Source organism: Petromyzon marinus, chromosome 11 (assembly GCF_048934315.1).
Source record: "Petromyzon marinus isolate PM22_M1 ecotype Great Lakes invasive population chromosome 11, UKy_Petmar_22M1.pri1.0, whole genome shotgun sequence".
Classification (NCBI taxonomy): domain Eukaryota; kingdom Metazoa; phylum Chordata; class Hyperoartia; order Petromyzontiformes; family Petromyzontidae; genus Petromyzon; species Petromyzon marinus.
In genome coordinates, this window is record NC_133677.1 from 9,989,482 (window position 1) to 10,015,530 (window position 26,049).

Sequence of the window (26,049 nt, forward strand, 5' to 3'; positions counted from 1 at the left end):
ACATCTATGCAGAGACACTCAAACTGTAAAACCAATATGAAAGATCATGTGGATGCTTACCTAAAAAAACCCATAAGGTAAGTGTGACCTCAGGCATTCTTAATAAGCGCATATAATTTAATAAGCTTGAATGGATATATACTTTTGGGATTTTTTTTTACTTTTAAGTAAAATACTTCAATGAGATGGGGACATCTCGATGGCCATAGCTGCTGTGCATATGCGCCTCGAGCATAAACAGTGGAGAGTTTGAGTTATCCTGCTTTTCTGTACAAATGAGACCCTCACTGTGAAACCTAAGCCCATTACTATGTAACGGTCTCCTGGGTCACTGGGTCTCACATTGACTACGCATCATATATTTATATTATACATTTCGATTAAAGGATATTCATTGCTGTCTGCCAACTATTTAAAATGGATAAATTGTAACTGTTGAGCTTGTCTTAAAACATTGCTCTTGATTTGGATATCATTGCTGGCCTGTGCGGTGTGCAGATAAATTAAGTAGGTCAAACCAAATGTACTGCATAGGCACTTGTTTATTTGGACATTTAGTGGGGATGGAATTAAGTGGGTAAGTGATTGAATTGGCTCTTGTGTAGATGTTTCAATCAGTTACAAGCATGCTGTTTGGCCAGCCTACACCTAAACACATATGTGAATGGCGCATTTAAGTACTTTAAAACAGACAGCAAAAAGTCCTGTTTTGTCTTAATGGCTGTGCTCTCTTACAGTCCATTCCACTGAGGTATGACGGAATGAAGCAAAAAATGCAATTATTGATAATGTTCCCCCCTTTGCAAAGACCTTCCTTTCAATGATCCTTTTTCACATGTGACTTTTATATATGTTATATGTTGGGCGTTGTTTATTGTACATATTTGCTGTTAATTGAGGAATCATATTTTGTTGTTGTTGAAAAAATAACGCTATTTTTGTAATCAATAATTGAATATAAATGTCTGTATGGCATATAAATATATGAAATGTGTCATATAAAGTGGTAGAACATATGAATCGCCTTCAATAATGGTTTATTTTTTTCTTTCTTTTAGATTTAAATTTGACTCGCATCTAAGGCTTTTTATACAGACGCATGGAAATATTACATTTCCAAAAAATCTGAAAGGGTCAAATACTTGTTTACTTAAGCGAATATATCAGATGTCTGGTGAACTCTCTGGAACAAATTAACTGCAACCCACCACAAAACTCAACATCTGAATAAGCAAACTGAAGCCGTCATGTTTGATGAATTGCGCTTGTCAAGAATGTGCAGTTACTCATGCATTCTGATTGTAATTATGTTGCTTTACTATGTTATAGGGTTTAGCCAAACCCTTATTTAATATGCTGCCAAACCTCAGGCATTCTACGTGGATGTGCAATTCATCTTTTTTTTCTTACAGTTGCGTATGATTTGCATTTCAGTTTTACTTTAATGCCTGAGCTTCACTAAGCTATGCTAAATTAACCAGCCGCTTCGTACACAGAGATATTGTCTCAATGGGAGTATAGTGACATCGTTGGATGTCACTGTGTGAAGCCGGCCTGGGAGAGGCACGGCGTTGCGATGTAACGACATCGCGGACACCACTTGAATGTGGATCCAGTACCAGCCCTAGCGGGGCTCGGTGAGCACTGACTGACAGTGATGGATGGCACCACGCTCTGCGTGCAGTGCCAGCCCCTACAGGATAGGGTGCCAGAGTTCCGGGCACGGAATGGGGTTACAAGGGGCCATGGCACTCTGGTTGACCCCGGAGGACACGTGACCGTTTGTGGCTACACGGGAACCCCCCAAAGCGGGGCTAGGGGTGATCACGTGTCAAGGTCGAGATCCTCCTCGAGGATTCGAAAAGGTGGTCATGGCTAGCGGCGGAGCGAGCCCCGTCACAGAGGATATAAGCCAGGTCCCCCAGTGGGACCGGCTGCTGTTGTTCATCCGGAAGACTCCACATTCTACGTTCTACGTCCCACAGACTCTCCAACACGTAGCTAGTTACAGTGTAATTAGTTTAGTTAGCCTGGTGGTCACCACCATAGATTGTTATCTGGCAAAGGTGCAGTTTACCCCATTGTGTTAGTGTGTTGGTGTTGATACATGAGTTGCCTCGAAAGAGTACGTCTACGAGTCAGTTTGAGCCCACTGCAGGAGTAAGCAAAACTATTCGTTATTAACCCACAGAGTGTCATATTCCGTAGGGGGCCAAAAGGCATATCTGCTGCTCACCATGATGTGAAGTGAATTCTAGCAAGTAAAATCATGCCACTGCAGTTTCCGCCAGGTTTCTTGCTGTTTACGTGCTGAATCCAGCATGTGCATGGCAGCTCCCAGCAGCTGTTCATTGTCCACATTGTGTGCGATGTGATTGAAGGCACATTTAGAGCGAGGCATATTCCAAGTCACGCACTGCATATAAGATATAAGCATAGCGTTGTCTCCTATTTTAGCAACAGAATAATACACCCACATCACATAGACTATGTGTGTGGGTGATTAACAGGTTTTGAGACAAGGGAACTGAATATCTGTTTGAAAATTGAGAACGTATATACCATGTATAAACCATGAATGACGCACGTTTATTTTTTTGTTCACAATCATAAATATGATATACGTATAATATCTCGTGAAAAAATATCTACCTTTTTTGCCCAGTGTGAATATTTTATTTCAGCAGGAACCTACTTGGGATGTGTTAACGCTTATTTTCTGAACACGAGTCATATGTTTGGGAGGAATGCATTGTCAACAGAGGAATGCTTTTCTGAGAGAAGATGTAATTGGGAGAAGGGATTACAATAAGTGGAGGACATGTGCAGTCTAGTAGAGAGCTGTTTACCATAAAAGACAGACCAACAACTTATTGTCTGGCACCTACGTGTAGAATTGGCTGAGCAACTTCAAGGCTCAGAATAGTCAATAAAGCATCGTAGATGTCATTAGGGAATAGGGCATTGTTAATGAGGTAATTTGTGCTGTTTTAGAGGAGGGCTGGTTATCTAATCAGGCATTGGAGCACTCAGAGGTCTGAGAGTAAGGGGAAGGCCTACAGCTAGGCCCTGGAGTTAGTGCCACCTACACAGCAGTTGTAAGATCTACTACGTGGAAGTTAAAGTGAAGGGGGTGCGTGTCCATGCATGGAATATTTGTTTTTGTTATGAACCTGCTACTTTCATTTATAAACAAACATCCTTGTGGTTTGCAAGCTTTGCCATAATGTGCCCTGATAACCTTGCTGATGCGATGTCTGAATTGCCAGAGGGGGGCTGTACGGGCATTGTCAGAGAAAGTTTGTCTTTGGAAACAGAAGCTTTGCCGTGCAATGATGCCACACTTTGAGTGTTCACCCCCCACCACCCCGCCCCCAATGAAGAAATGTCCAACAGAGTATTGGTAAGGTTTTGCTTGTTGATGCTAAATAAACGAATGTCACCTTCGCAGTGCCATAACTAAACCAAAAAAATAGCAACACCACTATATATACAGAAAACAATGCCCAAATACATTTAGAGTCCTGCATTTTGTGCCAACTTGTCATGTGCATTATGACACAATCCTGTCAAGCCTGTCTTGCTAGGGCGTCTAAGTTTGGCTGCCGGAGCTTGGGGCATCCTTGCTGTATCCGGGAAAATCTCAAATTCCTGACTGAGTGATGTGTCACGGGGGAACACTGGACATGTCCACCAGACCGTGTCACTGGCTTACTCCGTGCGTGGCCTTGACTTGTGACTGTCATACAAGCGTGATGTTTGATGTTGCGCTGCAGACAGAACCCATGACTTGCCATCCACAATGGGCGACTTCTGTAAAGGAATTGCAGGAGAGCAATGCAGCGAGCCAGATGCTGAACCCTGTGGATTGTACGTGTGTACATGATATTGTAGCATGTGTTCCACATGGAGTGTGTGTGTGTGTGTATTTAACCTTCAATATGGTCATACGCGATGGTGTAACGATTGGTACAGAACATTGCAATCCAGATGCATTTAATACAATTCCTGGTTATGGACAATGTCAGTGGCAAAAAGGCCTTGGGATCCTTTGCTTGAAGAATGACAAGTCAAAACACTTGTCATTGCCTGGAGAGGAGAGGATAGGAGAGCAGAGGAAAGAGGCATAAATGACTGCAGAGCAGGGGAGAGGAAAAGAGATGACTAGGGAAGAGAGGAGAATATAGGGCGAGAGGAGAGGAGGAGAAAGCGCAACAAAAGCGATCGAAACGTCGCAGATTTTTGTTACTTTGTTCTTTTTTTCTTTGAACCTATCTACGTGACTTTACCGAAAGACCCAACGAATAAAATAAGTAAATTAAACCGCTCCCTCTTTTTAATAAAGTCACGCGCTGGTACATGAAAGACTCAAATTATTTCATGAAAACATGGAAAGTATTTCAAATCTCATTATGTAATGATGTAAACACACAGTCCACTAGAATTTGGTGTTTTGTACGTTAAGTGCAAGCTCTTTTCATAGATGTTTGGCCAAATTTACAAGTGCATTTCACTTGTATCATGTGCACATATGCCAATGAACAGGGAAATAAATCTCAAGGTGATGTAAAATTAGTATTTAACATTAGTCCTTGGCTATAGCTCCACAATAGCTTCACGAATTTGCTCAGTGTTAAATAGATATTGGGCATTAAGCCACATCCACAAACCAGTGACTCGGATGTATCGTGAATGGATTTCACAGAGACGGTATGGGGTGAGACAGCCACCTGTAGGAACACCATGGTGCCTGTGAGAGCCAGCAACGCAATTAGGATGCTGGCCGATCTATGCTGCGTTTGAGTGTTCTTTTGTTTCCTTTTGAATATGAGAAGTCTGCTGGTACTCCATTTTCCTCCTCTGTGCAAAAAAAAAACGAGACATCAATGAGCCAAACATTCCAGACAGGAGCCGCCTCAAAAATATTTGTGAAGCTTAAGTATTTACACAATGTATATTTTAAAAAAAAAACATAGCCTGGGCCACGTGTTTCTGGATTGTACGCCATGTGATTCGGCATGATGTCCAGCATTTTGCTGCCAGCTTCCTGAAGTTCCTGAAGAAGTTCCCAGCACGTCAAGCTGAAGTAGTTCCCGGCATGTGAAGCATAACGTCGGACATCATGCCAAACAATACGTGGTTCAACCTTATACAACAGAGAGCTGTACAGCACAACTTAAAAACCGATGCAGTTTTACAACATTATGATTTGTATGCACCTAGCTATGGCAGTGCCTTTGATGTCACCTTGCCAACATGGCAGTGTCCACAGGAAGGATCCTATTTACACGGATGCTTATTATCATACTACCTATGGTGTTAAGTCAAGGCAATTTTATTTTCTGCTTAAACACATGACGCCTTTGTGTCACAAATCTGCCACTCAAAGCACGGTCATCACATTAACACAAGTTAAAAGCAGAATGATGGCCAAACAACTTTCAATACAAGAACATTACTATCGTGATGATGGTTTGAAACATATTGATTCAGCCATCCGTCAATAGGTGTCTATGGAATGATCATAATCACCCAATAATTGCGTTCTCTCCAGAACTGGAAGGGTTTTTATTTTTTTGCTGAACTCTGGTGTCATGGTACTTTTGGCTCATGAGTTGTAAGCAGAATGACACATCTTACAATAAATACTGTAGGATTATGATGATGTAATTTGACATGGGTGATTTTTTTACTTACATTTATACAACTTTTGCATGCTACTTACAGTTTAATGTCATGATAATCTCACGTGCAACATATCAATTGTCCCATAGTTTGTCTTTTTGTCATCACCATGTGCTCAACAGTGCAGAATATCTTTAACACAAGAGGTAATGCCAATACTCGTGCCAATTAGTATGCAAAAGGTTACACATTTTAGATAAAATGCTTAAGCATTTAAAATGCATCACTTTAACTGTATTCCTACTTTGTAAAAGCTGTGGTTAGAACACTAGACGAGCAATTGGCAAGGTGTAAGTTCAAATACTGGAGATCTAACCCATCTCATCATCCCTTTATAGTTGATAAATTATGGGAAATAAGTTGTGTTTATCCTAGTAATGTAGAATTTCCACCACTGGAGATCTAACCCATCTCAGCATCCCTTTATAGTTGATAAATTATGGGAAATAAGTTGTGTTTATCCTAGTAATGTAGAATTTCCACCACTGGAGATCTAACCCATCTCAGCATCCCTTTATAGTTGATAAATTATGGGAAATAAGTTGTGTTTATCCTAGTAATGTAGAATTTCCACCACTGGATCAAGGACCGCAATGGAAATAAAAGTGGCTGCATTGCTCGTTTGAGCATGGAGGCTCTCTGACTTGATTTAAACTGGAAGTACTCCTTGCAAGATATTGTCATAGTGATTACACTGTTCTACAGCCAAAATGCTTCCGAAATAAATGTAGTCCAACTTTACTAATTCTGGTCACTGAGAATGAAAATTATGCTTAAAATTGTTGATTATTTCTAGTTTTCAAGCTATGCTACTGGGTCAGTATATACGACCCTTGACTTGGGAATGGCGGAGGATTAGTGAGTTATGAAGAGAAGGGATCTCAATTTAAACCAGAAATTAGTCAAATACATCTTTGACTGGATCTATGAATAAATCTATGACTGAGTTTGGACAGTACTTGCTTTTTGAGCAAAACAATGAATGATGCAATCTGAACCTAGTATTGCATCATACATGATATGAATTGCATCATGTTATTCCTAGAAGTCATGGATGATGCAATCATTACGAGGCTTACATCCCTCTGCTGAACAAATTGCCCTATATCAGCTCTAGAAATCATACAGTGTCGTGCTTTCTTATTTGTCAGTGTTTGATTTTGCAAAGGGACACATTTCTGTTTAGCCAAAGTGAGCAGAGATGCCTCGTACTTGTGTGAACAAAGCAGATAACTTCTATGTTTGTGGTGAAGTGACTTTTGCATCACAAAAGCACAGTATAACCATTATGGTTAAGAAAGCCTATCACCTTTATTTTGGCTGCAAAATTGGAGATCAGGACAAGATGTGGGTCCCACACATACTGTATGCTTCAACACTTGTGCAACAAATCTTTGTCAGTGGTTGATCAGGAAAAGGAAATCTATGCATTTTGCAGTGCCAATGATTTGGAGAGAGCCAACAGATCATATAAGCAATTGTTATTTCTGCATGACACCTCCAGTTGGGAAAGGTGTGTCAAAGAAGAAAAAGTGGACTGTGCATTATCCCAACATTCCATCAGCTATATGCCCAGTACCCCACGGAGGACTGCCGGTTCCTGATGCACCAGAATCATTCTCATCTGAGTCAGACGAGGAAGAGGATGACACTTCTGGTCCTGAACCATCAAGGTCACATGACCCATGTGGTCTGCCATCCTCCTCCTCTGAATCACACCTCATAACAGAAGGTGAACTGAAAGACCTTGTCGAGGATTTGGAACTACCCATGAGTAAGAAAGAGCTGTTGGGCTCCAGATTGTAGCAGTGGAATCTCCTGGCAGGTGATGTTAGAGTTTCCATGTTCTGTGACAGTCAAAAGGATCTTGTCCCATTCTTCTTCATGGAAGGTGATCTTGTAGCCTGCAAGAACATCGATGGTGTGATGGCAGCCCTCAATATCTTTCATGATCCAGTTGGGTGGAGACTGTCATGGATTAATCGAAGATGAGTCTTAAAGCTGTTTTGCTGCAAAATGGCAATGTTTTTCCATCAATTCCAGTTGGTCATGCAGTCCATATGAAGGAAATCTATAACCACATGAAACAACTTTTTAGGTGCATAAACTATGACCAACATCAATGGCAGCTTTGTGGCAATTTGAAGGTTATTGCTCTCTTGCTTGGTCTGCAGACTGGATACACAAAGTACTGCTGCTGTGTTCTCTGCAAATGGGATAGTCATGCGAGAGATTCCCACTACATCAAAATAGATTGGCCACTCCGACAGTCATTGGAGCCTGAGAGGAAAAGTGTTCAGCATCCACCACTTGTTGAATAAAGGAAGATTTTGTTACCACCCTTACACATCAAGCTGGGTCTGATGAAGAACTGTCAAAGCCATGGATAAAGCACAAGCAGCTTTCAAGTATCTCCGTGGAAAATTTCCAAGGTTAAGTGAAGCTAAGATGAAGGAAGGTGTCTTTGTTGGTCCTCAGATTCGTGACCTTCGAGATGACAGTGGCAAGAAAAAGATGGCATGGAAAGCCTTCCAGTTTGTGCCAACACATTTTCTCGGAAACAACAAGATAGACAACTGTGAGAATATTATTGTGTTATTTTATTTTAGCAATTTATTATTTTATTCTCATTCTACGTGACTTTACCGAAAGAACCAAAGAAGAAGATAGACAACTACAGAGAGTTGGTGGAAATCCTCCTCAAGGCATACAAAAGCCTTGGTTGCAACATGTCACTAAATATAAAAAAATTTGCACTCTCAGTTAGATTTTTTTCCCACTGAACTGCGGAGCAGCGAGCGATGAGCATGGCGAGCGATTTCACCAGGAACATTGCAACAATGGAGAAATGCTATCAGGGCAAATGGGGCCCATCAATGCTTGGACACTATTGCTGGACAGTGACAAGAGATGCTCCATTTAATGAATACAAGAGACAAGCCAAGAAGCACCGAGTAGACACTGAATAAGGACTAAACTACGTACTTATATATACAAAATAGTTTTTTTTTCCCTTTTGTTTCATCATACATTTGATTTATATAACACTTTTGCTGATTTGTTAAGTGTTACATAAACAGGACAGGTGACATGTTATCATGTAAAGCAACCATAAACACATTAAAAGACCTCGGTTTACAATTTATGAGTAAAACTCTACTATCTACACAATATAAATAGATTTAAATCTGTTGTTTTAATTGTCATATTTGAATTCAGCACATCAAAATCCATAATAAACAGCACATTTAATCTCTGTGGCAAACGACGTCTAAAAAATTGTAGACCCGTGCTAATATTACTTTTTCAAGTAGACGTTCTTAACTGCAGCCAGAATACCAATCTCAACCTTGATCCTAATCTTATTAGTCGGATTAACCCCAATTAATGATCAATATTAACGTACAGAAATAATGATATCATTAGTCTCAATTACAACCTATTGTTATAGTGTTCATTGACTACTGATATTTATCCGAAGTGACTTTGATTTAAATAGTTTCAAATGTAAATAAGCATTTTTTTACTTGAATTAACATAATTAACTGTTTAATGTACGTAAATGCAATGATTGCCATCTGATGGGGAGAGGTGGTGCAGTGGTTAGCACGCTGCGCACCAAATCCGGTGACTCGAGTTCCATTCCCGCTCACGTTCAACACCAGTGGCGATTATCAAAACCGGTCCTGGACCTCCCCTAGGTCGACTCAACCTCAAATGAGTACCAGGTGTGATGTGAAAATATCGCCACTGGGAAGACAAAGGCGGTCGGGCGTGGTGTTGGCCACCTACTCCTCGTGTGCCATGCAAGCCTCTATAGGTGCTCGCAAATAGCACTTGCCCCAGAATTGTTTCGGCCTAAATGGGGAATCTTTGTCTTATCATCTTTAAAGGTTTTGTGCAATTTTAACTCTGGATTAGAAATAAAAAAATACTCTATAGACACTGTAGATAGTAGTTGAGAGAACTGTGAAGGGTGGTATACGTAGAGTTATTGCCCATTTAGCCATGGGGGGGAATTTTGGCTAAATGGTATTACACGTATATTGAACATGTGTATAATTTTTCCTTTATAATTCAGTCATAAATTATCCTTACAATGTTGCTGTGTTATCTACCATTAACTTTCCATGGGGAATGTTAAATGTAGCAGGCAATTTTAAGCATGAAAAAAAATAATGTCAATGTCTGCACGGCATAAGGTATCCAGAGTGTTTTTTTTCTGTTCTGTTAATTGAGAGTACTGTACGTTTTGAATTGCTGCTATGGTTTCAATGCTTTACAGGCAAATTCATTATAGCATTCCCTCTCGACGGGATGGAGTTTATCTCCTGAGGAAGCATTGTGATTGTGTTATAGTGGTTTTGAGCAAGTACTGTGATGGCTGTATTTTGGATTGACCTTGAGAGAAAATCCTCACCTGCATTGCCAAAACTTAAATTGTATTCTACAGTGAGGGAAAAAAGTATTTGATCCCCTGCTGATTTTGTACGTTTGCCCACTGACAAAGAAATTATCAATCTATAATTTGAATGGTAGGTTTATTTGAACAGTGAGAGACAGAATAACAACAAAATCCAGAAAAACGCATGTCAAAAATGTTATAAATTGATTTGCATTTTAATGAGGGAAATAAGTATTTGACCCCCTCTCAATCAGAAAGATTTCTGGCTCCCAGGTGTCTTTTATACAGGTAACGAGCTGAGATTAGGAGCACACTCTTAAAGGGCAGTGATCCTAATCTCAGCTTGTTACCTGTATAAAAGACACTTGTCCACAGAAACAATCAATCAATCAGATTCCAAACTCTCAACCATGGCCAAGACCAAAGAGCTCTCCAAGGATGTCAGGGACAAGATTGTAGACCTACACAAGGCTGGAATGAGCTACAAGACCATTGCCAAGCAGCTTGGTGAGAAGGTGACAACAGTTGGCGCGATTATTCGCAAATGGAAGAAACACAAACGAACTGTCACTCTCCCTCGGCCTGGGGCTCCATGCAAGATCTCACCTCGTGGAGTTGCAATGATCATGAGAACGGTGAGGAATCAGCCCAGAACTACACGGGAGGATCTTGTCAATGATCTCAAGGCAGCTGGGAACATAGTCACCAAGAAAACAATTGGTACCACACTACACCGTGAAGGACTGAAATCCTGCAGCGCCCGCAAGGTCCCCCTGCTCAAGAAAGCACATATACATGCCCGTCTGAAGTTTGCCAATGAACATCTGAATGATTCAGAGGACAACTGGGTGAAAGTGTTGTGGTCAGATGAGACCAAAATGGAGCTCTTTGGCATCAACTCAACTCGCCGTGTTTGGAAGAGGAGGAACGCTGCCTATGACCCCAAGAACACCATCCCCACCGTCAAACATGGAGGTGGAAACATTATGCTTTGGGGGTGTTTTTTCTGCTAAGGGGACAGGACAACTTCACCGCATCAAAGGGACGATGGACGGGGTCATGTACCGTCAAATCTTGGGTGAGAACCTCCTTCCCTCAGCCAGGGCATTGAACATGGGTCGTGGATGGGTATTCCAGCATGACAATGACCCAAAACACACGGCCAAGGCAAAAAAGGAGTGGCTCAAGAAGAAGCACATTAAGGTCCTGGAGTGGCCTAGCCAGTCTCCAGACCTTAATCCCATAGAAAATCTGTGGAGGGAGCTGAAGGTTCGAGTTGCCAAACGTCAGCCTTGAAACCTTAATGACTTGGAGAAGATCTGCAAAGAGGAATGGGACAAAATCCCTCCTGAGATGCGTGCAAACCTGGTGGCCAACTACAAGAAACGTCTGACCTCTGTGATTGCCAACAAGGGTTTTACCACCAAGTACTAAGTTATGTTTAGCAGAGGGGTCAAATACTGATTTCCCTCATTAAAATGTAAATCAATTTATAACATTTTTGACATGCGTTTTTCTGGATTTTTTTGTTGTTATTCTGTCTCTCACTGTTCAAATAAACCTACCATTAAAATTATAGACTGATAATTTCTTTGTCAGTGGGCAAACGTACAAAATCAGCAGGGGATCAAATACTTTTTTCCCTCACTGTATGTTTGTTTTACTGGCCTTAGAAATGTTTCTTGAAAACCTATTTTCTTTACAACTGCTCAAGGCACTATTTGCACAAGCGTATCATTTGATTAAATTATAGCATATGATTTCGTTATATATCATTTTATGACATGACAGCATGTCATTTTTTTTAATGGTAAGTTAGATTTTACTTCGCTAAACGTATGGCTGGCATTAGAAGGCTTTACTGTGTAGATTCCCGTGGATGTGTTGATTTTGCTCGCTGATATCAGTTTGAGGCTTACCGCTCGTTGTTTGGCGTAGTGTCTGACATTTCCTTCCACATGCTGGGAGCAAATTCAATTGTTGAAAAGGCATCATACTGAAAACTCATTGGAGAGCTAATAGAATGGTTTGGTTTACAATTTTTGGTGATTCAAACATCACTATAATGTTGCATATATTTACTACTATAATGAGCCAAGAATGTCTGTGTCCCACACGTGACGTCACTCCACGTTGGCCAGTCCCTGCCTTTCGCTTGCAAGTTTCAGATTTACTGCAATACACCCGTCATTGGACGGGCAAAAGGCTAGTCTATATATATAAAAGGGAAATTTGTGAATATGTGTGTCTGTTCGAAATGTTTAGCATACTTCCCAACATGCAACAAACTTGAAATGTGGCATATTGGTAGCTTCCAGAATGTACACAATGCAAAAAGTATAAAATGACTTTTGTATTTTGGGGGGCGGGGGGGGGGCGCAATAATGGATATATTTTGCACGGCAAGTGAGCGGTGACGTCACATCTGTGATGTCACCCGCAGGCGGCAGCGTTACGCAGTGTGCCTACTGACGTCACGCATCCCCCCCCCCCCCCCACAAAACCCTCCGCGTCAGCCGTGTATTAATCCAAGACAAGAATCCAAGTCTCGGGCGAAGCCGGGTAGTAAAGCTAGTTTATTATATGTACAAACATGCTATGAATGAGAGACACAACCAGAGACAAAGTGTCAGGTTCACATTTTGATGAAATGCTAAACCTCTTTATTTAGGCAATTTGGCCCACTGTTGATAATGGAAATATGGCAGATTTTCACTAAGCAATAAATAAAAAATAGCATTTTCAAGATGTGATTATGGCCTATAATCTCTTTAAGTCCACCATGCTAACACATTTGTATGTTGGAAAAAAAGTAATTCATTGGTTATAGACTGCTTATGGCCCGTTATTTCTGTAGTTTCCAATATCCGCTGCATGTTTGGATTAAATGGTGCTCATAAAAATCTAATTTAAAAGACCATATTTCTACCTACGTGACTTTACCGAAAGAACCAAAGAGTATGGATTCCTGTAGTCACAAAAGCTTCAAATCACGATTAAAACCATATCTCTTTTTAAGTACTCATTGCTGATTGTATGGATAATTTCTGCGTAGTAACAAGAGAAGTTCACACGTTGCTCAGTTAATGTGCCCGACGCTCATAGCCATACGAATGATCCAACAACTGCAACTCGTCCCCCTGCCAACCAGCAACGCTTTCAGCCATGCCAAGTTGAAAGTGTCAGCACCTCCATCCCGGGGACGACGGCTGCATTTGCAGCGCTAATAGCCCACAATGGACCCGCCGTTTTTGTGCCGACGTTCTGTAATTAATAAATGTCCCACGTTGTGTCCCTTTGTAGGAGGCTGGGCTCGACACCTCGCAGTCCGCTCGCTTGCGGGGGGAGCCGCTGCACCCCGTAGTCTACGCTTGCACAGCATTGCTCCTCCTGTGCCTGCTCACAACTGCCGTCACATACCTCCTTCACCACAGGTTAGGTTACACACTCACTCGCGGTCAGCCACACGAAGCTGAATTTTGGCAACGTGACAATATTGCTCCCTCCCCCAGGGTGGCTGTCAGCAATATCTGCCGAGCGCAGGCTCCTGCCAAGCCACTGCTGCGCCACGGTCATTACTATCCATTTAAAAGTTGCATTAATGTATGCTCACAGAAATGCAATACTGTATTAGGTTCTGCCATATCATCAAGCGGAGTTTCAGTTGTGGGGTTTTAATACGTTTTTGGTGATAGCTCTATAATTACTCCGGGGTCGTCCATAAATGACGTCACGCACCTAGGGAGGGTGGGGGGGGTCAGACATTTGTGACGATGTGTGACGAGGGGGGGGGGGGTGAGAAATGTGACGTCACATCAAAGTGCACAAGTTTAAATAAATATAGACAACACGTTCTACTTATATTCTTAGTTTTTTCGGTAAAGTCACGTTGAAGAGAAACAACAAGATAATAAAATATATATAATATATAAAAACATTTTATTGTTTTGTATATATTTTATTATTTTGTTGTTTCTCTTCAACGTGACTTTACCGAAAAAACTAAGAATATGAATTACTGCAGTCACGAAAGCTTTAAATCAAAACGTTCTACTTAATTAAATAGATTTTTTAATAAATGCCTTCTACAGCATCAGAGTGCAACAGCACATTAAATACGCACTACAATGACAATAGTTTAAAGCGATTTGAAGCATTTTTTTGGGGGGGGGGGGTGGGCAGAGCTTTGTGACGTCATATGTGAGTGGGGGTCTGACTTTTTGTGACGCCGTGTGACGATGGGGAGTAAAAATCGTCCAAAATCGCGTGACTTCATTTATGGACGGCCCCTCCCCACACTTTGGGTACACAGTGTTACTAGGTGGCTCAGCAGTAGAGTAAGTGTCCCACAATCGGAAGGTTCCAAGTTCATATCTTGACTATCATCCCTCTGGGGTCAATTTAATCAGTACCATTTTGCGGGGAAGTACAGGAGATGAGCACTGCCTCGATGCTCATTTGAGTAATACTGTAACTTGAGTATTTGTTAAATTTAGGGTATTGTTTTATGTAATAATAATAAAAAGTGATAATGTTTCGCAGTTATCTTAAGCCTGTTCCAGGCTCATGTGCAAACAGCATGATAGTATCCCAGAAATTGTTACTTTGAGCAATCTGTACGAAATTTTAAAAGTATCGTCAAGAGTTACATTAGTTTGTATTCAAAGTTCAATGCATTGAGAACACGTGCTTTGGCCTGCATACTGTTTGAGATTAAAGGCAAATGCAAATCAGCTCGCAGAAAACATGCAGGCCCTTAAAATATTTCTGAAATCTGAATGAAAAAAAATGCAGCACATCAGTCAGAAGACAATTAAATTCAATTGTGGTAAGTCACCGAAGCCTAATTTTACTGAAACTCACGTAGTGTAATCCAAGCATAAATTGACCATCTCCAGGAAACTCTTGCCATTTTATTATGAGCATTCATTTGCTTGCACAGATGTGTTTTCAGGTTTAACTGAATGTTGTTCAGCATGGTGTTTTCGAAATTTTGCTCACACATGATAGGAGCTTCTTCAAGAACTGAATTCAGTTGTATTCATTTCAGTCTCATTTGCGGGGAGCTTCTTCAGAAGTGAATTTATGTGTACGGTAAATCCTCTATTTAAGTTGGGGATGTGTTCCTTGCAAAACGTGATGGAAGGCAAAACAATGTAAATCGAATTTGAAGCTTCCGTGACTGCAGGAATCCATACTCTTTGGTTCTTTCGGTAAAGTCACGTGGGTAGAAAAAATAATAGATCATGACGTTTCCATCGCAACGCAAGCAATCGTCTTCTTTATTCCGCCTGATGACGATCGCTTGCGTTGCGATCGAAACGTCGTGTTCTATTATTTTTTCTACCTACGTGACTTTACCGAAATAACCAAAGAGAATGTAAATTGAAACCTATGTTATCATTTATTTCACAATACGAATTTAGGATAGGTCCCTGGGGGCAATTTATTCGTGAAAAATTTGCATCAAATATATTAAATAAGTACAAAAATATAACAAAAGAGGAGCTATGGGAGAAAGACAGCAAACTAAACACAAGGAGGAGTTATAAAGAAATACAATATCAAATTATATTAAAAAGTGCATAGTTCCAGTGGCTTCCTAATATCGGAAGGAAGAGCATTCCAGATGGCCACATAAGTGCATCTGAAAGCACGCGATGGAGTGACTGTCGTTCTTTGATGGTTAGCCAAAAGCCGCTGCGAAGATGACTAGAATTTACATCATGGGTTATGCTACTTGACGAGATCTGCAAGATATTGTGGTTCATTTGTGGCAAGCACTTTGTATGTGTAGTGACATAGCACCGACTGCTGTCCAGCAGTGGCAACTGCGGTGGACAGTTAGCGCACACACCGTTGAGCATATATACGGGTGTGCCGGCAGGGCGGAGGAACTGGGGCAAGGGTCACGGAAGACCTCATCGGGAAGCCCTGGAACCTGCTAGTGGGTTCAAGAAGGGAGGCGCGGCCAGGGCGGAGCCAGGCCATGCCGAGTAGGATAAAAGCAGTGGAGAGTGAGAGCTCCGGGCTGCCCGTTCTGGGAGTGGACTCGTCTCACCGTTGCTGTCATCTTCGCCAGCTTTGTTGCTGCCACCTTCACTCCATAATTAAGTGGCCGGACAGTTGTTGGCTGTCTCGGTCGACGCTGTCGGTGTAACGTAGCTATGGTCGTGTCTAGGCTGGGCTGTACGGCAACGAGAAGGAAGGAGGCAAACCTGTTGAACCTAAAGAGTGTTATAATAAAGAAGGTGCCTCCTGCAACTACCTCGTGTCCAACTTGTGCTCCACTACATCTGGTGTCAGAAGTGGGGTTCCAAAGTAACTCTGAAGAGGAACCCACCTACAGTGTCATCGGGACAAGGATGGCGGGACAGTCATCCCTCCGACAGCCCTGGGACCCCGGTTATGAAGCCCGTTGGCTGCAGAGCAGCGGAGGAGCCGCCGCTGAGCAGCGCGACAGCCACTGCGCATTAGCGAAGAGCAGATACGCATCTGCGGGAGAGCGGCTACGCATCAGCGGGAGAGCGACTACGCATCGGGGGAGAGCGGCTAAGCATCTGCGGAAGAGTGGCTATGCCTCAGTGGGAAAGCAGCTACGCATCTACGGGAGAGTGGCGACACATCTACAGGAGAGCGGCTACGCATCTGCGAATCGATTGGAGAGCGGCATGATTTTCCGCGGTCACGCGCTGACACTGTGGCATGGCGGAAGACCACCATGTCGAGAGGGGCGTGGGATGTCGCGGAAGGCACGCCACTGTCAGCGGCGTGGAGAGGAGTCACAAGGAGACCCCGGCTGGAGCTTTACTCGGAGTGGGAGCGAAGGAGTCCGGACCGGAGACCGTGCATATGGTGGGTGCTATTTTGCCGCTGGAAGACCTACCATGATCAGCGGGTGCTATTTTGAGGTGAGCGCGGGAACCCGCAGAAAGGGCACAGAGGTCAGTGGCACTGCAAGGGGCATTTTTGACCTGCCACTGGAGGCCTGCAAAAGGTTTCTCCAGAGAGAGCGAAGGGATTCCGAGATGCCCTACGCTTTCTGGGAGGCGCTGCTGGTGCTTGGACGGGAGGCATACCCGCACTTGGGTGAGGGGACGCTCGATTTCCAGGTGGTGGAAAGGCTGAGGGCGCTGGCGCGGGAGTTTAAGATCGCCCTGCACTTGGCCGCCGGCGCAGAGATCTTGTCCTTAATGGTGGTCTGAAAATTTCAAGCCTACGAGGACCACCAGCATCGGTCAAAGGTAGAGGCTGGGCCATGGTGGATGGACGACATGAGAGCTACGTTGGGTGGCCAGGGGACGAGCGGGAGAGGGTCCCCGCGGGTGGATTGGCGGCCGGGGCAGTCCCTTCTGCCCTCGAAACCCACGGCCTAAGTGTTTCATGTGTGGCCGATTAGGCCACATCGCTATAGAGTGTCGGGTGTCAGCGGGGCACCGGCAGTGTCACCGACGCCCTCCGACCCACCAGCAACGTTTTCCCAAGCCCCACGGAACCCAGGTCACGAAGACCTTCCTAGACCACCATGTGCGAGGTGTCGGGGACCCGATCCGGACAGGTGCAGCAGAAAATTCAGGGAGGGGCCGCGCCCTTTAGGTCGCTGGTTTCTTCTTCCTCATTGATATCTCCCCATTCCTTGGAGTCCCAGGGGTGCAAGACCCTGCTAAGGCAGGGGTTACCGATGTTAAACACTGGCTCACGTGAGCTACTTTCTGGTAAAAGTGAACTCTCCCTTGCACGGTAGGATATGGGGGAGAGGGGGTGTTAGGGGTAAGGGCCTGTGTAAGGGGTTGCGTTGAGTGCGTTGAGTTCACGCGGGGAGCGCCGCATTGTGTTGGGTGTGTTGTCGGTTCGCGGGGGGCACCACCTTGTGCTATGTGCTGTCGGTTAGTGCGGGGAGTGCCACTTTGTGCGATGTGCTGTCGGGTTGCGGGGAGTGCCGCACTGGGCTGTGTGTTGTTGGTTTGCAGGGGGGCACTGCAGTTGTGTCACAACTGTAATTTTTAAAATCTTTTTTTTCTTCTTTTTCTTCTTTCACCGGTTGCGGCTGCTGTATTGGCAGCCAGGATGGCTGTGTTTTTTTAATAGGGGGGGGGGGGTGGTGATGTAGTGACATAGCGCTGACTGCTGTCCAGCAACTACGGTGGACAGTTAGCGCACATGCCGTTGAGCATATACACGGGTGTGTCGGCAGGGTGGAGGAACTGGGGCAAGGGTCGCGAAGCCCTGGAACCCGCTAGTTGGTTCGAGAAGGGAGACTCCTTGTAAAAAAGGTGTCAGTTTTGTTGCCAGATAAAAGGGTAAAAAACCAATTATCATACTCTTTGGTTCTATTCGGTAAAGTCACGTAGGTAAAACAAATAAAAAAAATTGAAATAAAATGAAAGAAACAATTATAACACGACGTTTCGGAGGCAAAGCAAGCTTCCGTCTTCAGGCGGGACCAGTCACTGCACCACTTGGTGCAGCGATTTTGCTGTGACTGGTCCCACCTGAAGACGGAATCCTTGCAGTCACGAAAGCTTCAAATCTAGAACCAATTATCATATTTTGCTTACTGGCAAAGGTGGTTCCAATGGTGTGGGTTTATTTTAATCTGGGACTCCAGCTCGAACCCTCAGCCCGTTTCTCACTGCCTCACTGCTTTGCAACATCACTGCTCTGAATCTGATACTGGTTTCCTTATTTACCCACTATTTTACATAAATAACAACAATAATGTAATTACTGACATTTGACAGTATTAACGCATTTAACATATTAAACACTATAACAATAACTTCAAATTAAAACGACCTAGAGAATTAAATAAACTCTTTCACAAAGACTACAGGACTGTATTAATTTATGCAGCAGCTGACAACGTTCAGCGAGTAAACAACTAACAACATTTATCTACCAAGCCCCTTCAGGTTGTTGTATATATATAGGCCTTTTTCCAAAAATGAATATGAACAATAATTCTGCCATTTGTTTAATAATAATAATAATCGATAAAATAAATAAATAAACACCCTCAAACCCGCTACCTCCCACAAGCACCAAGCAGCTGGAGGTCGTAAAAGGCCATTAAATAATAAACTCCAGGGCAAAGGGAGGTTAACGGCTGTCTGCAAAATCTCCAGATTGCCAAAGGACAGTTCACAAACAAATATCCAGAATCACAGGCACAGACACAGAGCAAACGGACATTATAACTGATATATATTTTTTACGGAAAAAGTTGAAGCTTGGCTATAAGAATAAGTCGACCTGATAGACTGCAGTCTATATTAGTGGCTTTATTATTACTCATATTATTTCACCCTTATTCAACTCATATATTGTTTCTTATTGTATATTTCTATCTATGTAACTTCACCAAGAGAACCAAGGAATGTTAATTCTGGCAGTCAAGAAAGTGAGGGCTCAGGATATCTCTGACCTCGAGAATAAAAAGCACGGATCCCTGGATGCAGACAGGGAGCAAAAGTTAATAAAACCCTTGAAATACCGGAGGTAACATCTAATGGTGCATTACAAATATTGGTTAAACATAAACCAAATAATAATCACAAGAGATTAGACCTGGGGAAATTCATTAGAGGTACAAGAAAATAGGTCAACCACACAAGACCAGATAATATGTATTCCATGAAATCAGAGTCTCCCCGGCCGCCTTTGTCTTCCAACAATTTGACACAAACACATGGTAGCCATAAAATACGCATGAAGGGAGAGTGCCTCCCCTCCCTAATAGGAGAGACCACGAAGAGAGGGGTTGGGAATACAGACAAAAAAATGTGATGGTAAAGCAGTCAAAGGTCAAAGGTCAAAAAGGGGGGGAGGGGCAGCCAGGCCGCTGCTGCCACGGGAGGACGGTGACAGAGGGCATCTGTTGTTTTTCTCTCTCGCAAGAGACGCGGAGAGAGGAGAGAGAATTTCACTTTTAAGCTCGGCAAGGGACAGCTCGACACAGCAGCTCGGAAGAGGACAGCAAGCCAGCTCCGGGGCATGGCGTCGAGACATTAGCAATGGGTGCTGTGTCTCGCAGAGAAGAGGGGCGAGGTGATGTTAGGTGCTGAGTTCGGCATGGACCGACAGAGTATCGCTGAAAGTTTATTCAACATTCATCCTGAATGTTTTGAGTCGCTTGCAGAATCGAGGATTGCGATAAGCTGTATCGTACTAAGCTATCAGAGTTGTGTAAGAGGTGTGCAAATACAATTTTCAAGTTTTTAGAGTGAGTGATCCAGCCAGCGACGAGCAGCTCACAGCAAGAGCCCTCCTGGAAGAAGGGTGAAGAGCTGCACGCGCAATCGAGCGTCGCCAGAGAGACGGAGTAAGAGAGAGCGCGCAGCAGCGCCACCAGCGCCACCTAGCAAGCAAGAGTGTCAGCGCCAGCGAGCGCGCCGTGGGTTCGACCCACATTCACACCGACCAGCACCGGCTGGGAACCAAGACGAGAGTGAGGAACTGCAGCCAGCGGACGAGCTGCGGGCGCTATCTGACGACGGATCATCGCGCACCGACGGCGAGCTTCGTGCCGACTCTTCCACCCAGCTGTGGACCGAAACTGTGGCCGCCCCCGAGCAAGAGAGAGAATGAAGCCGTTTGTACGACCCTCCCCCACACTCACACCCTCGCGACGCATCGCCCGGCGTCTGCTTTACGCAAAGAATTGAACAAGTGGCAAAGAAGACACACAACACGCATATCGGGACAAATAAGATTGTTCCAAAAAGTTATCTTTGTGTTTCAAGAAAGGTTGCCATTCCAACGTGGTGCATTAAATATCAACTGATCGTGAAGAACATTGCTGCCCATTGAGTTACGTGGATACGGTCATTTAAAAGTATTTTAGTCGTTTGTTCTTCCTTTTTTTAATTGCATAATCTTACAAATGAATTCATTGATAACTACTCTTGCCTTCGGGATATGTTTCTTTATTGCCCTTCGTATGAATATCGTTGCATTAATTTTAAGGACTTTTCCTCTCGCCGTGTATGCTCGCGTACTCTGAGGAATAATCGATTGTACTGTTATCCAGTTAACAAACGTGACCATTGAGGATTAAACGTATGGATCAATGAGGGGAACATCTCCTGGAGTACTGTGTTGACAATTCCAAGCATAAGAGTTCGCATATTAGAGTGTTAAGGTTTTGATTTAAAGCTTTCGTGACTGCAGTAATTCATATTCTTAGCTCTTTCGGTAAAGTCACGTTGAAGGGAAACAATAAAATAATAAAATATATATAAAACAATTAAAAATTCTCACGAACGTTTCGACCATAACACGTCGTGAGAATTTTGTATTGTTTTATATATATTATTATTTTATTGTTTCCCTTCAACGTGACTTTACTGAAAGAGCTAAGAATATGTTAAGGTTTTGTTTAGAAATTTAAATTGCTTAACACAAGAAGTGTCTGCGTGGTGCCTTCCAAAGCCCATTAACATAATTTACGTGCATAATTACACCAATTAACATAATTCCGGATTATTACGCATATTCCCAAAATTCCTTTAATTTTCATTATTTTCATTAAATTTTCAAGACCCGGCAAATATACAAGGTTCGTTTTACCTATACTTTCATGGACTCAATAATTATATTAATTAATTTAGCAGTCACTTTTAATAAAATAAACATTTTCATGGTTTGGTCTAATTTATTCAACTTAATGGTATAGTATACTATTATATAAATAGTTAAACCATTATTATGCTTTATGCTTTTTTTAACTATTCCTCAAGATGAGTATTTATATATTTCCTTTAAGATTCGGGGGTCTTAAAATGAAAAAATCGTGGATTTTCAGATTTTTTTTCCCTGTTGTTTGTGTCCTAAAATTTACCTGTGTACCAACTTTTGTCTTTCTACCTTGTTGGGAAGTACGCTAGAGGTTTTTGAGAGATACATGAAGATTAAGACCTTTATTTATATAGATAAAGGATTTTTACTCTCACTGATAGGAAATACAAATGTTGGCATTTCAAAATGTTGGCCTTCTTTCACACGAAAGAATATAAAGACGAGAGTTTGTTGATACTGCCTCCGTTGTAATGTCAGCCACGTGACATAGATGTTGATGTTACAAATATTTTTAAAGAAAGTACAGAGTATTCCTTACTAATTTGAGCTTAAAGCATCATAGGTTTCAATAGACAAATGTCAGTGCCATTGGCATATAAGGCATTTGAATTATCATGTAAATTATACAAGAATTGGATGTTAGTTTGAAACTTTTCAACTTTTAACATCGTTACGTACAATGGTGTATGCCCATTAAAACAAACCTGCAAATTCTACACGGTGCAAATTGACCCCCTGTTAAAATAGTAATCAAATTACAGATATAATTCTGGTTATACTGTGTATATTCAATTTTAAATTCACAAACTCTCATGTGATATGCTAGGTTTACACTTTGCAGTAGACAGAAAAGGAAAGGATGGGAGCGGTATTTATGAATGGTGATAGGGATTTGGACGGAGGACAATTATTTTGCGCTGGTCACCATTCTATTTAACTTTCTATCTTTCTAGCCTTAAAGCAAGAATAGCCTTACAGCACTCCAGCTACTCCTTCACTGGTAATCAGTCACCTCCTTATCGCCACGGTGGGGAGACGTTCACTACTTTGCCCGGTATGCAAGAAGTGGTGGGTTCGAGCCCGACCCTTGATGCCTGTATATTTGGAGTTTCATTGTTCTCCCCGTGGTCGCGTGGATTTTTCTTCGGGTCCGCGGATGTTTCCCTCCACATATAGAAACATGCATTTAGAGAATTTGGCTGCTATACATTTCCACATGATGAGCTACTTCATTGGACCATCATTTGTTGCCCTGACGCTTCTAAAATATCTCAGTGGGCCTTACCTGGTAAAGAAATATACTTTAAATTTTGATTTAAAGCTTTCGTGACTGCAGTAATTCATATTCTTAGTTTTTTCGGTAAAGTCACGTTGAAGAGAAACAACAAAATAACAAAATATATATAAAACAATAAAAAATTCTCACGACGTTTCGACCATAACTCAAACGTTTGAGTTATGGTCGAAACGTCGTGAGAATTTTTTATTGTTTTAAATATACTTTAGTTTAGTTTCCTTATCACTCAACACTACCATGGTTACCATGCCCATGAACTTTACTCACTGATTCATCCACCCGTCTTGAAGACTCGGTCGACCAGATTGCCTTTTTTTTATCTCGTCCATACTGTGCTCAACCACCACAACTGCAAGTAAAAGACTTCTCTTTTTGCTTCTTTCCTTGCACTGCTCGGCCTTGGAATTCCCTCCCATCGGCTCTTTTCCCCATGTTCATATAACCTTGAACAATTCAGGAAACATGCCAACTTTTGTTGATCGCAACTGTGCTCGTTCGATTTATTGCTGGCCTTTTAACTTGAGGGCCTTTAAGTCTGTGCTCAGCAACTGTGTTTAAATAAAAAGCGAATGGGATTCTATATATGTTTTAATCGATGTGGCTATGTTTGCCTTCAGCCTCAGCCATTGCAATGGGAGTCAAGACAAATCAGTCAGCATTTGCATTTTGCAATACTGTTTATTATTGTACTACTGCTTGCATACATATATAAAATGCAAATCAATAATTGTATTTTTTCTTTACATACAAGTAAGTGTCCATTGAGTAAGTTTTTTGTATGTTTCTATTTATCCTTTGCCTTATTCATTTGGGAGTGTGACTGTGTAATTAGGTACAGGGAATTATAGTTATTGCTTAGTAAATATACTGGGAAAGAGTCAGCTAAAGGCCCACTGAAAAAGCAATTGTTGAAAAAGTGCAGGTGTCATCCTGTAAACTGTGAGATCATATGAAATACAGATTGATAGTTGTAAAATATTAGCAGTGGGTTACTTTAAAAGTCTTTGGCCAATATTATTGCAAACATAAAGTATTAGTTTTGAGGCAAAGGAATGTATTAAAACCTCACGCAACAGCCAAACGCACACCTTTTTGTAACCCCCGTTTTTAAATATTGTACGACGGTTTTATTTTGCTATTTGCGTGATCAGAAGTAATACCACAACAAGTATTACTGAATTACCTACATTTAATCTTTATTCAGACAATTTTGTAAATCTATACACTGTACATAGTTTTTTTGCTGATGAATGACTTTGTACTGTTTGTCATGGCTTCAAAATATAAAGTTCAGTATCATTTGACAGATAATCTGTGATTGCTAATAATGCATGTAACCTAAATATGTTTACATTGTGTGATAATACCGTACCACATGATCTATATTTAATTAGCAATGCTTAATATCAATCATTTATTGATTTTGTTTGTGTGCTCTTTTATAATTATTTGGTAATGCTTTATTGCAAAGCATAGGTACTTTGTGCATTCTAATAACCTGCCTGGTCAATACTTGTTTAATAAAAAAATAAAATTGTATAAGCCCAGGTAATCTATTATACATTATACAATCCATTATGCATTAAACATTGGCATTAATTGACGCACATTTTTTTTTATCTTAAACCAGTAGGCTGAGACAGTGTCTTAGTAAATACTGACAATCTATTTCAGGTGTCTTAGAGTTAATGATCACCAATCTTTTAGGAGGCATTAGTCATTATGAAATAGAGATTGCATTTACTATTTGGTATTTAGTCGCATTGCTTTTTTAAAATATGAATTAGGCTGCAATTTACCTCTCCATGACACATATACGAATCACCTCCCATCTATTATTGTGGTTATTATCATGAAGCTGCCCCACCCTACCTATGCCAATCACCGTGAGGGGGTGGGGCCTAAAGAATAATGGCCTAATTTTTTTTATTTTAAGCTTTCGTGACTGCAGGGATTCATATTATTGTTTCTTTCGGTAAAGTCACGTAGAAGGGAAACAATAAAATAATAAAATAATAAAAAATATAATTCTCACGACGTTTCGACTGCAACACAAGCAATCATCATCAGGTGTGAAAACCACAGCAAGAAAATTTGAAAAAAAGTGGCGGGTTTTTTTTAACGTTAGCACCACGGAGAGCGATTTGGCAGTTATTCAAATGGACGAGTCCATCTATGATCGGAAAAGAGGAGGGGGGAGACGAAAATAATGGATGCGGTCTGAAAGCCACCGTAAGCGTGAACAATCAATTAAGACCCAAAATGGTTTATCAAATCCTTCCAATGATTGCTAAGCCAGAATCCATCTTCTCGGTGGAAATTGTCTCTGTCTTTGTATATGTGGATAGCCTCATGAACGAATCTCTCATGATAGCCAGATCGCTTGAAGAGACCTCTGTCTTGGAGAAGTCAATGTCATTTGAGCCTACTGAATTATAACAGTGATCTGCCATGTCCGAGGTGTTGGTCCTACCGTGTTTTAGGTCTGCTTTGTGTTCACGGATGCGGTCCGAGACATGTTGTTTGGTTTCTCCAATGTAACTACTACCACAGAGGCAACTTAGATTGTAGACGCCAGGGTACTGTATGTCCGGAATCACATATTTTACAGATGGAACCAGATCACGGATTTTATGTAATGTGTTGAATCGGACCTGGATCTTGTGTTTATTCAAGATTTTGGAGATCTTTTTTGTGATCCCCGCAATGTAGGGTAAAGTGATGGCTTTGAATGGCTCCTCAAGAGGGTCCTTCTTCATGGTTGGAGTGATAGCTTTGCGGATTGTGTAGTCGGAGTAATCATTAGCCTTAAGAGCTTGGTGTACGTGCTTGAGTTCACTGGCTATGTGTTCCTGGTCGGATATGCATTGGGCTCTATGGTGCAGAGTCTTGATTAGGGATTTCTTCTGGGATGAATGGTGGTGGGAATCCGGTTTCAGGTAAGCATCCGTATGGGTAGCTTTCCTGTAGACAGAGTGGCTCATTGAACCATCAGGTCTCTTTTTTATTAGGACATCCAAGAAAGGTAGCTTTCCATCTTTTTCGACTTCCATGGTAAATCTGATGGCTGGGTGTATGGAATTGA

General features: G+C 42.0%; 1 protein-coding gene across 1 annotated transcript in view; it reads left to right on the top strand.

Annotated features, from left to right (window-relative positions):
- Positions 1-26,049, top strand: part of LOC116941231 (adhesion G protein-coupled receptor A1) — a 223,669-nt gene that overhangs the window by 106,716 nt on the left and 90,904 nt on the right. The window contains exon 3 of the mRNA XM_032952053.2: positions 13,394-13,524. Coding sequence (XP_032807944.2) covers positions 13,394-13,524 — 131 coding nt within the window. The remainder of the gene's footprint in view (positions 1-13,393; positions 13,525-26,049) is intronic.